General features: G+C 47.4%; 1 protein-coding gene and 1 long non-coding RNA gene across 2 annotated transcripts in view; one reads left to right on the top strand and one right to left on the bottom strand.

The window, feature by feature from the left end:
* The first annotated feature begins 1820 nt into the window (after positions 1–1820).
* On the top strand, positions 1821–4472 carry LOC130606899 (uncharacterized). Its single transcript, XR_008974103.1, has 3 exons — positions 1821–2306; positions 2411–2518; positions 4150–4472. It is a non-coding gene; the product is annotated as an uncharacterized LOC130606899 (long non-coding RNA).
* A 103-nt stretch (positions 4473–4575) lies between these two features.
* JPH3 (junctophilin 3) overlaps positions 4576–12413 on the bottom strand; it is a 55474-nt gene continuing 47636 nt past the window's right edge. The window contains exon 5 of the mRNA XM_057423519.1: positions 4576–5501. Coding sequence (XP_057279502.1) covers positions 5421–5501 — 81 coding nt within the window. The 3' untranslated portion in view covers positions 4576–5420. The remainder of the gene's footprint in view (positions 5502–12413) is intronic.

Genomic DNA, 12413 nt, shown 5'->3' with positions numbered 1-12413 from the left:
CCTAGGAAAGAATCCATAGTGTTTGCTTGGCTAAGGACATCAGGTGTCCTCCTGTCCTGTCACTTGGGTTAGTTTATACCTTGATCTCATTGAATTCCGATCTTTTGTGTATGATGTCCATAACTTGCTGTGCAAAAATTGGGGTATCTGTTGCTGAGTTGGATTTTCAAGATTCTGGTGATGATTATTATGTTTTTGTCTGAAAAACAGTGGGTTTAAAATCACAACATCTCTGCAAAGGACTCCATTGCAAAGGCCTATTCCAGATGCTGGAAACCACACTTAGATGCACTTCATCATTTTTTGCCTTTTCAGGTACAGACGTACACCTTGAATGATTTTGTTCCCTGAGCTGAAGCCAGGTTACATTAGTGCCAAGGATGAAGAACAGTTTTCTACAGCTGCAGGAAAAGATTCTCCCTCCCCTTTCTCTGGAAGAGACTGTTGGATGAGGGAAGTAGATGCATCAGATGAGCTAGAGTGTGTGCAGTGATAATCTGAAGTTTTTCCTTTCATCTTTTCCTCAAGGGCTCTGGAACATAGTCCTGGTTGTGTTCTGTTCCAAGCTAAGTATGACTGGAGAGGGCATTGACTAGAAGAGACATGCTTCCAAGGAAGCTGAGTTAGGATGGCATGCATCACAGCAGCTCCACATGGGGAGCACACCACTGCTAAGGGAGTGGAAGGTTTGGGAGATGTTGGTTTCCCAGGGCTGTCATTGCTCTGCTGTGAAGTCGAGCTGACCCAGGCTTGCAGCTTCCTTCAGTTCTTCCTGAAGCTGGGGTGTTGAATGAGCCAGGGTAAGTCACTAACCCACAGCTGCAGATGAACATGAGAAGGGCTTTGAAACATGCTCCATGCTGAAGGGGTTGGGGAGCAGTGCTTTTACTACTTGCAGGAGTAATTCTTCAGCTCTCTCTTCTAACAGGACCAAACACCCAATACCAAAATGCAGCTGCTGCTGGGGTGGGGATGTTTGCTATTGTAGAGGAGGTAAGGGACTGGATGTTGGTGTTCTTACCATGTTAAAATGTGTCTGTAACAAAGCCTGAGCCTTACTAGGCTCAGTGCTGTTATTCCCAAATTGGGGATAAAAAGGAAACAGGCAAATGGTAAGGACTGTGAGTCTACTAGGTAGCAGTGTGGTTGAGCAAATAACACCTGTGTAAGGATGGGAGTCTATCGGAAGTTTATCTTCCACTGACATTTCCGATTGGGAATGTGAAACTCACCATAGCAGTTCTAAGCCATCCATTCCACAAAAACTGTTGGGCAACACTCAGCATCTCCCAACATCTACAAAGTGAGGTTTCCTTTAACCTCTGAGATGCCTTGAGTGAATGATGTATCTGAGTGTTGTATTCAGACCTTTGGGCACTGATTAGTCGCTCTCGGGGTTGAAACTCCTTCACCGGGCATGGTAATGAAGTGATACACATACCCTGGAAAAACAGGTTGGTGGTAGTTCTGTAGCTGAGTGCCTGTGGGTTAATATTAGTTAAAACAGACCTATAAAGGGAACTCAAGAGCTTGAAATGCCTCTGAGGGAAGCATAGTCCTGGTGGATTAGCTGCTCAAAGGCATGGTATCTCTAGTGCTTGCTGTGCTCAGGGTTGCCTTCAGCAGTGGCTCAAGCCTTGGGCTGCAGAGCTGCTCAGGGAGCCTTGCTGTGAAGGTTGGGAATAGGCAACAACAGGACTGATGCAGTTCATTTAGGGGCTGTGCAAGGAGCTGACCGGTTTCCCTACACCAGGAAACTTGCCACCATGTCAAGAGACTGCATGGCCCATCTGGGGCAGACAGTTTACCCACACGCCGTGAATCTGTGCTGTCAGACAGGATCCAGTCCGGCCTCTGCTCTGTTCCGCTTTAGCACAGATGTCTGCAGCCATCCTCACCCTGTGACAGGTATAAGAAATCGCTGCTTTTCTATCCTCCCTTATCTTGCCAAAGCCTGTCAGGACAAATAGTCCTTGGGTTTCAATTAAGACCTTCATCGTCATAAGACAGTATTTCTCCTCTTGCCCCTCCCCTTCTGTTGCAGTCTGGATTATTATTTTTCCCCAGCAGTGCTTTAAAACTCCACACAAGGTAAATAGATGCTGCAACAACTCAAGATCTCTGAAAGATCAGGCCCTGGAGAGTCCCAGCGTGCTCAGAGAATCTAGGTCTTGGGTACAAGCAACCCAGACACCAGATGGGCTGATGAGAAGCTGATGTGGCGTGAGGAGGCAGAGGAGTTTTGTATTCCTTCCTTCTTGCCTTCCCTGAAGATGCTGCATCAAATCAGCACAGCGCTCACACAGGTAGGGTCCAGGGTCCCTGGGGAGGGTTAGACACCCTCTTCCCGATGTCTTTACTGCCATGGTAGGAGGTGGGCTGGTTCCTTCAGCCCCTCCTTGCGTTCCAGGTGCTGCATGTTCCACTGTAGGAACCTAAAATACCACTGCAGCCAAAAAAACTGATGTAAACCTTCAACTGCTCACATGCATCTGTCAGTGTGGACATAAAACAGCAGGTATGGACAATTTACATAGATTTATATGCCATGATGGTAGACATTTTAATGTGCCTTAGGTAGAGATGCATGAATCTAGGGCTTATAAGATAGGGAAATATACTGAATTAACTCTCTGTCTGGGCTATTTCTCAAGAATATTTCTGGCCTTGGGCAAATGTGAAAAGCCCAGAACTAAGACAGATTGCTCAGCTCCCCATGGTTAATAAAGAAATCATGATTTTTAAGCACATGGTTTGGGGCCCAATTGATATTAGTCTTTGGCTGTCTTTCATATTGGACAAACCTCATCTCCGTGGAGCTTTAATTTGTGGAACAAAGCAATGAAAAACCCTAACTGCTGGTACAGGGGTAAGAGCAGTAATCAGTCAGTCACCAGCATGAAAAAGCTACTCATGAAATCACTAGTACTTTTATTTGATTAATAACGAGGCATTTTTTGCTGTTTTATATATATCTAAATATAGTACCGTGTTTGTATGTAACTGTTGAACCTGCTCCTGGTGGGACCTTTGTGTCATGCACCTGAATGTACAAAAGAAATCCTTGACAGTCTTTACAAAGAGTTACAAAACACACGGATGAGTTCCTAGGGCTGCAACCACAACATGTTGCTATTTGGTTCAAGTATGCAGCAACCATTCAAGAGTAAAAAAGATTACTAAAGGCCTAAAACCAAACCAAACCTAAACAAAAAATGTATGAAGATGACAGACAGTTACTGTGGAAAATGAAATCAAAGTTACAGGGGGTCTTGCTGCCTTCAGTTCTCGTTTACCCTGTCCACCCATAGCCCTTCTGCCTGAAAAGGGAAAGGAAGAAAAAGAGGAAGAGAAACTGCGACAGGAGGGAGTAAGACCATGTAAGGCAAAGAACTGAATTTAACTGGCACATGCTCTAATCCTTAGTTTATTTCTGGTTAAAAATATAGCAATCCAGTGCAATGTAATAAGAAATCTGCTGAAAAGGTAGCAGAGAAACAGCTAAAACAGAAGCAAAGCAAAGCTGAGTCCGCAAGTCAGGGCTGTACCCAACACCTCTGTATGTGAAATGTCGAGGAGGATTTGTTCCCTCCTTCCTCCCCCCAACTGTAGCTGTGGAAAGGGATTCATCCCACCCTCGGGTTGCTGCCATGCTTGCACCCCTTCTCCTGCTGACTGGCACTGCAGTGGGTAGAACTGAGGGTGGAATTTGGTCCCTGGACGTACCAAATCCCAAATTGAAGCTATTTGGACCATACCTGGTGGTGGATCACCGGCAGAGCCGATCTCCACGGTGGGGACAAGGTACCAGTGGAGTCAGTTTTGAGAAGCAAGGGGCCATTGGCCGCTTCCAAGCAATGGAGCTAAGGCTGCACTCGTGTGATGGGGACCATAACAGCTCAGAACAGGGATACGGCATCTTTAATGAGTATGCATATTATCAGTGGGGACAGGGGAGGGGAGAAAATCAAGGCAGGCATATTACAAAGATGGTATAAACGAACAAATTAAGTGACATAGAAAAAAAAAAGTAAATAATACATCCTTAGAGGCTGCCATTGCCAATGATGTTTGGGTTTTTTGTTTTTCTTTTTTTTTTTTTCTTTTTTTTCTTTTTTTTTTCCTTTTTTTTTTTTTTTTTTCTTACAGGGACATGTTGGAAGCTGGAATATACATCCTGCATTACAAAGTGCAAAATACCACATGCTTAGAGCCCAAGCATGATGTCTGAAACAGTCCACAGCAAGATGTAAAGAGACAAACCCACCACCCTCGCCCTCCTCTCTGGGACATGCTCCAGTGCTCCTCCCCAGATGCCTTTGAAGAACAGTTTTACCTTATTTTGCTTTATTATGATTTATTGTTATCCGAAGTGGATCAGAATCAAGCCCTCTCTCCCCAGTCCCTCCCCACCAGTCTGCTCCCCAGCATCTCTGTTCACGCTTGTGTTTGGGTGGGATGCTTGAGTTAATGCTGCTCCTCGCGTGGTGGTGAGCATAGCACAACGACCAGCAGCTACTCAATTTGTGTTGCTGAATGTGCCTCTGTGTTTTTTGGGGGGAATCTGGGTTTTACCCAGGTAAAATCTGCTGTGAATTAAAAGTAGCAGTGGGTGGTTTTCCAGCCCTGCCATGGTGGGGAGCAGCCTGGGGAGGAGGAGGAGTGAAGGCAGGAGTGTGGTGGGGCTGCTGCTCACACCTTGTGTTCCCTATTCCCCCCCCGCCCCAAGAAATTTAACAAAACACCAATTGCTGCTTTGTTTTAAAAACAAGTAACAAAATGGGGCCCATTGCCCTTCTCTCATCTTTTGCATCCAGACAGGGTTCATGCTTCCCTGCGCTCCTTCTCTCCTCCTTCTTACAGCAACGCTTCTCCATTTGCGAGGGGAGAAGGAAGAAAAGGCTGATTTTGCTTTTTCTCTCCCATTTATCATTAAAGCTGTTGTGGATTTCCCTGGGAAGCTCAGCCCGGAGCATCCCAGGACCCGTACATCAAACAAAATCTCCCCATGGTCCCCTCTGCATTATGTACTCTCCATTTTGGGGTTCACTGCTGTTGTTCTGAATATATTTTTTTGCGGGGTGAGGGGAAGGGAAATGAGGTTTTTATTTTGTTGGGATTCCTTCTCATCCTTTCCAGTGTTGGGGGGGCAGAGTGTTGATAGCATTTTGCCATGCCACACAGCATAGTGTTATACAAGCAAAGAATTTTGGCTAAAATCCAAAAAACATTACCCAGGAAAAAAGGCAAACTGTGAGTGAGACTCGATCGTTTGTTGTTCTTCTGTGAAAAGACTTGGAAATTGTCGTAGGACAGTTCGACTTATGATTTTTTTTTCCCTTTTTGTTGTTGTTGTTCGGGATTTTTTTCCCCCCATTCATACATGTAACTGTTATTTTTGCAAACAAGACAGTCTTGAATTAGATGAAAAAGTTAATAAACAAAATGGCAACTCCAATATTTAGTAAGATCACCATGACTACCAGGATGGGAGCTGAACCCTGGAAGAGAAAGAGAAGGAGAGGAGTTAGAAGGTACGTTGACAATCTGTCTAAGGCTGCATTGGGGCAGGGATGGGAGATGCCCTGGGTCTTGGATACTGCAGGGCAGGCAGACCCCAAACTGCCCATTTATACCCTCAAATGGGAACCCCCACTGAATTACTGTATGAGGAAGGTGTGAATAAAGATCTCCCCCTTGGAGGTGAGCAAAGAACAAAAGCAGGGACTAAACCCAGCTCCATTGCCCCCCGTGTCCTGGGACAATAAACAGGCTACCTCTAGCTCCTTCATCCAAGGACAGCATCCTCCTAAGGCAGCCTCTGCTTCTGCAAAGGCAGACAAATCCCTCTCCTGGTTCACCAGAAAAGAACCAGCCTCTGCCAGGAGCACTCTGCTCCCTCCTCACACTGAGCCATAGCCCAAGGCGTTCTTGGGTCCTGCAGCATCTTTGGCAGCTCTGTCCCTCTTATCCCTGTATGACAGCAGAGTTGTTGGACTCCTGCTTTTCTAAGCCATTTCAACACTTAACTTCCATCCATTTGCCTGCATGTACATGCATACCTGCAAGCCTGGGGGCCCACTTTGTTTACTGTCATACATTAACACGTATGACATGTAAGTGTTAATGTGAGCTCCAGACTTAGCATCTGCCAAGGAAACACTTGGATGCAGAACCACCAGATCCATCAATTAAGACAGCAGTTGCTTATGGACTCCCCCATGTGGAGATCAGAAATCTGGCCTTAATAACTAGAATTGGTTGATAGTCGATGAAAAGCATGTAAACGATTATACTGAGTCATATAGTTGTTTGGGGATGGTTTGGAGGAGTCTTCAGAGGACATTTACCTGTAAACATGACTGCTTATACAAGTATCCTGATAATGGCAAAAGTCGGGCCGGTATATTGTGGTCTATATAAAGCCAGGGTTTTGGGAAAGCTTTAATAAGCTTTCCTGAGGTTTATATGGACCAAATTAAGCTCCCGAGGACTACACAGAAACCTTTGCAGCAACCTGCACTGCAGCTGGCTCATGTCAGACGCCCTCCCTAGGCTGGCTTGAAGTGAACTCGAGGAGCATCCATTACCTTCCACTGAGCCAAAAGGCAGCCCTGACAACTTGTGATGGTCCTGATGAGGATGAGACTCGGACCCTATTAACATCCCAAGGATAGCAGAAGAGACCACTGAGCACGGGGTCTGCAGACAACCCTCCAGCACGCTGTTCTGCAGGACACCAGCACACGGTCAGAAAGCATTCACCCAGCCATAAAACATCTGCTGTCCTGAAGTGTTAACGTGGCTTGCATCAGGGTGAGCAAGCGTGTGTGCAGGTAGGTGGTAGCTACTTCTCTGAGTCGCTGGTATCCTCATCTATTCTTGCTGCAACGGAGCAGTGCCAGGTTTCATCACCTGGTATGGTATAATATGCTTTTCTCCACACTCCTCCTAACAAAGCTCCTGAGGCTGTTGGGTTGGCATGGGGCAGAGTGAGTGTTCTTTATAACCAAGTACCACTCTGCAGAGATACTGGGGGGGTGGAAAATGAGATAAAAAAGGCTCTTTGCTGGCCAGAGATGGTTTCTCTTCTGAGCAGGCTGATTCAGTTTGCGCTTGGGAGTGGGTGGGAGCGAGGATGCTGGAGCTTGCTGGAAAGGCATATTTGTAGCTTAGCAACAGGGTCAAAGGAAGCCAACCAAATGGAAGGATTGCAGAGAGCCTCTCCTGGCAAGCAGGTATCCATGCCTGGCTGCTTCCAGCAAATCCCTCCGCCTGCACCATGCCAAGCCTTTCAAAAGCAGAACCTTCCCCCCCCAACACTCCCAGCCTTGCTGCCGCCAAGCACTGCGATGCGGTGTGTTATTTACACTGGGGGGGGATTAGCTTCATTTCAGAAGATTATTGGGTTTTACCATTTTTGAGCTCGTGTTAATGCAATAACAGATTGCAAGTGATTATCATCACTGTCATTGTTTCTGTTGGCAGGGCACTGCAGAAGCACACAATGCATTTGGTTGTCTCCACCTCGCAGCCAGGGGAGGACTTAACTGTTCTCCCTTGTGCTGGCATTGGCCTTGGTCCACTCACCATCTTACGTCCCTTGCCAAAGCAGTGCTGACCAGTTCTGCCTCTGCTCTGCTCAGGTTACTGGATCACTTCAATACCATGGAGGAAGTAAAGTTGTATATATATAATCTGGGGGACGACAAAAAGCATAGAGCAGGACTGGCCACCTCTTAATTCCCTCTCACACTTTTCCCTCACAGGCATGGACGCTTTGGGATGGATCAGAGATCACAACCCTTTGGTACTTGTGTTCAGAGGATGCTGATGTGATGGTGTCCAGGGAGAGAGCGTGCCCTTCCTTTATACTCCAGTACATCAAAGTCATGCCCTCATCCAACAAAACTGGGGGGAGTCAACACACATGAACCTGCCTGCATCAGTAGCCACTGGATTCCCATGCACAAATGTTTTGCTCAGGTCCCTGGTTCAGCCTGCACTTATTTGTATCTCACACCCCCAGTTCAATGCAGAGGCAGGAGAAAACGCTTGCTTTGCCACCGCACATGTGGGGTTTTCCATATTTGCCAGCAAAAGCTTCTCAGAAACAGGATGACCAGGGAGGGGATTGGTCTCTGCAAACTGAACAGCTCAAATCCAGCTGTCTGACGACCTACACATTCCGCTTCCTTTTCACAGTTAACTCTTTTTAACCTGCTCTTCTCTGCACTAACTCAAGCTCTTCACCCAGCAACTACAGGTACGGCTGGTCCCCCCCCCCAGCATATATTGGCATGGGCTGGAGTCCTGCCTGTGGCAGCTGGTGGATAAGCAGCTTTGTGACTCTGAAGCTTCTGGTTTAGCTCCAATTATGAATCCTGTTGCACTCCTGAATGCTTATGGCTGGCTTATTTCTAACTTGTAAGGTGTCTTTGTGCCCTAGCCTCTGCCCAGAGGAAACGCTTGTCCTTTTCTCCTTTGGTGGCAAGGATGTCCTGAGATACGTGTCATCTAAGAAGCGATTCCTGCTCAGTGCCCAGGTGGAAAATGAATCACTTCTGGGTCTGTGCTTCGGAAGAGATGTTCTGCTGAGCCCGGCCTGGCAATAGGTCAGTGAACTCCCTTTTACTGCAGCTACAGCCAGCATTTTAGAGCTAGCAGCTTTTACAACTCGTCACGCCACATGCTAGCCCTCTAACGTGAGCCACCCCCATGCAGAAAGAACCATAACCCTTCATCTGTGACTTTGCATGTTGCTTTAGTAGTTCATGTGGTGCTTTATCTCATCTGTGGCCTCCTTCAGACATAGAGGAGCCCAAAGCAAACCCTGAGGCCAGTGGCATCTCAGGATCTGCGGTGCTAGAAAGCCAGAGGTCGAGCTGATTTTCAGAGCCTGGGGTTTGTGTGTCAAACACAGTGAGCATCCTGCAAAGCTCTGCTTTTTTATATCCTTTTTAGCCCTAAAATGGTGCTAGAGCAGGCCATCAGGAGCTGCAGAAATTTGTTTAAACCACCCTGCCTGTCATCCGGGAGACAGGGCTCTGCTGCAGAACGCTGCTCTGCCTCCCAGCACCGTGCCCGCAAGTCCAGAACCCGCTCCTCTGGGAAGCAGATGCCAGTTGGCAGCGTCCTCTCACCCAATTTTAGCTGTCTAAATGTTAGACATCTAGTCTGTGCTAACCATCTAGGCTGTCTGTAGATCAAGTGACGTGAGATGAATTCCACCCAGAACGGTTACCAGCCTGGCTCCAGGAAAGGGAAAATTAAATCAAGCTCTGGTGTGCCGAAGCATCATCCAGCATAGTGGGTGATGGCAAATTTCATCAGCAAAACGAGGCGGCTCTGGGACTGGGATTTGTTGTTTTGGCTTTTTATAATGAGATCCTTCCTGGGAGGAGAAAAACATCTGCCCAGGATGGGCCCAGTGATGATACACCAGTATCAGCGAGGTGAAAGCATCCTTCTGTATCAGCAGGGATAAGCCTCCAAGGACTTTCAAGTTTTCCTGCACAGATTAGAGAGTTGGAACATAGACCCATGTAAACACTATAATGTGAATAAAGCTTTGTAATGGCACGGAGGTAATAACAGAAATTGGAGCTATAGAAGTAATGAGTGAAGGTTTCCTCCAGCCTGTGGTTTCTGGTATTCTGCAGCTCCGATGGTGGCTGCAGCCGAGCACCACGGTTCCTGCCCCTCCTTCTTGTTTGTTTTTATCCTTTTGAGTTGTGTAGCAACTCGGGAGTCTTACTGGGAATACAAGGGACAGCTGGTTCACAAATACAATTGCAGCATAATTAATTTAAGCATTAACGATCCATTATTATCTATTATAGCAGGGTACAAGCTCTGCCTCTCTTGCCATGGAAACCATAGTGCAGGTTACCTAGGAATCCCTCTGGGATCCTTTAAGTGTAATTGCTAAGGACTTGGATCAGCAAAAAAAATATATGTGTTGTTTCCCAGCCTCAGCACTGCGGAAAGTGATGAAAACTTAGCAGCTCCATGACATTTGTGCTGATTTGTCACATAATTGCCAGGAACAGGCTGCTGTGAAACGGTTAAAGAGCGTTTAGTAAAAGAAACATAAGGGATTCACTTGCTTTCTTCAGCGTATTACAGCGTCTCCCGTGACTTGAGGAAAGCAGCCCAGGAGATGCTGAATGTGCACTTGATACCAGTGTGCAACTGAGGCATGGAGAAACCTGCTTCTGCAGAAAAGAAGCGGCTGAAGTGAATGTGAGGGTTTATCCCGAGCTGGGGTCTCTTAGTATCACCCCGGTTCAGTCCTCACATTACAGGTGCCGGCGTGAGCTCTCTTGTTTGGACCTGTACATATGTTTTTAAGACTTTTGGTTCTCCTGGGGTTAAAAGCTGGTTTTTGACCCCAACTTCTTCAAAGCTGGAAGATGTGGAGTTGGGCTCAAAACCTAATATGAATCCAGGATGACAGGAGCAAAGTCAGAGAGGTGCTCTCTTCAGGTACATCAAAGGGGCCCTAAGATTAAAAGGGTTATAAGAGGACCCTCTCAAGTTAAACAGTGCACTTCTCTCTGAACACTGTTTACTTTGTGTTGTTGCTGGTAATGCCTGCGATGCCTGTACATGAAAGGGATTAGAGAAAAGAACAGTTTCTGATTATTGTGTTTTAAAACGAGGCAATCCCCAAACCCAAACTGTTTGCTTTGTGCACAGCTCCTCCTGTGCATGCCACGGCCCCTGTGGTGATGCTTGGACCTGGCTCATCCCTAGAGGTGTATGATGGCAAATGGGTGTCTGCAGGACCATCTTCCTCCTTATTCCCAGGTAATTACATTTATACTTGCATGGACACATGTATGTGCTATGGCCATTTGGGATTGGGGTTTGAACCTGTTTGAGATAAGAGAAATAAGGAAAAGCCAGTCGTGCTTGTGTTAGGAGACCTGGGGAAGACTCCCTTCTGATGGGGGAAAAATGTAAGTGGAAAAACCTGAAGCAGGAAGACTGAGAGGACCACAGAGTTAAGACACGGGGTTTAGTCCCAAGGAGGCTGACCCCAATAAAGCCCCCAGGCTGCTTTCCCAGCACAGTGGTCCAAAGGCAGATAGATGGAGCACCTCTGCTCACAGCATTGAGCCGAGTCTGAGATGCAGGCGAAGCTTCACAATTCAGTGGGTGCCTGTTCAGGACAGAGGGAACAGCTAGCTGTGTTTTTAATCTCATTTTGCACTCTTCAGGGATAAAGGTCCCTAACTTCTCTGAAGAGAGCACTCCACATTGAGGTAAATCTCTTCAAGAATAACCCCACAGCTGGAAGAAAAGGCAGCCATCCACACCTGCATCAGTGAGGAGGAGCCAAGTGCCACGCTCCATCCCTCCCACCCTGCTCCATCAAAGCCTGGACTGAGTCCCCTGCCTGGGTACCCTCCCTCGGCCCGGCTCCGGCTGCACAGTGCGCTCCAGCAGAGCCTGTGCTGGATGCAGATTGGCTGCTTCCTCCTCACTTTCCCCAGCGACAGCGAAACCTGCTCGGAATATCTTGATGGAGAATACGCCCCTCACGCAGGGAGTGAGCAGGGAAGATGCTGCAGCTGCTGGAATCCCTCCCTGCCTACCTGGCACTGACAAGGGGGTGTCTCTGACATCCCTAACCCAGCAGATGCTTGCGAGCTCCATTTGCTGCAACTGTTTGCCCTGGTTTTTTGTTTGCAGTAAGAGGCAGGGTTGTCAGCAAACAGCTGAGAGCACGGAGATCCTATCCAACAGCCTGTGACAATGGAAGCAAATGACAGGGGTGGCTGCGGGGTGGTTTTTTTTTGCCTACTGCCCTTCCATCAGGCCTTCTCAACGAGATGAGATGGGGATTTTAAAGGGCCAAGTCTCAAGCCTACTCACATCTCCAAGGGTGCCTTTAGCGAGGCCACGATGTGTCCCTATGAGTCTTCACCTGAATGTCCGTGATTGCTCCTGCCAAATGAGGACAGCAGATGAATCAGGCTCCATTCGTGCCTGACTGCCTGAACACTAGCCCTTCTTGCAGGCACGCTGAGGACCTCTGTGCCTAAAACACTTCTTCTCCCTTTTACAAGCTGCAGATGTTCGGCACCTGCAGGAAAGGACACATATATCTTCCCCCGTCCCCAACCCTAAAAATGTGATGTGTTTTGCGCTTGTGGGTTAAAGGGTTGCTGGCATTTTAGAAAGCCCCTTTCCTTTTCCAGTGCCTCAACAATTCCTCTTTTCCTTTCCCAATCTAAAAAGATCTTCTCAAAGGCCCTAGGAACCTGTGAAGCATGCAGGCACAGGCTGAGCTTTACACCTTGTGGGCATTTAAGGGCAGAACGGGTGGTGATGTTCCTGTAAGTCCCTTAATCCAACAACATCGACACTGATCCTTGTGTGTTGGCTTCCATTTTCATCTGCCT

This window comes from Pezoporus wallicus, unplaced genomic scaffold (genome assembly GCF_028554395.1).
Source record: "Pezoporus wallicus isolate ANWC-B61680 ecotype Strahan unplaced genomic scaffold, APGP_CSIRO_Pwel_v1 contig_10160, whole genome shotgun sequence".
NCBI classification, from domain to species: Eukaryota; Metazoa; Chordata; class Aves; order Psittaciformes; family Psittacidae; genus Pezoporus; species Pezoporus wallicus.
Note: the sequence above shows the minus strand (reverse complement) of the source record. Positions and strands in the feature narration are given on the sequence as shown.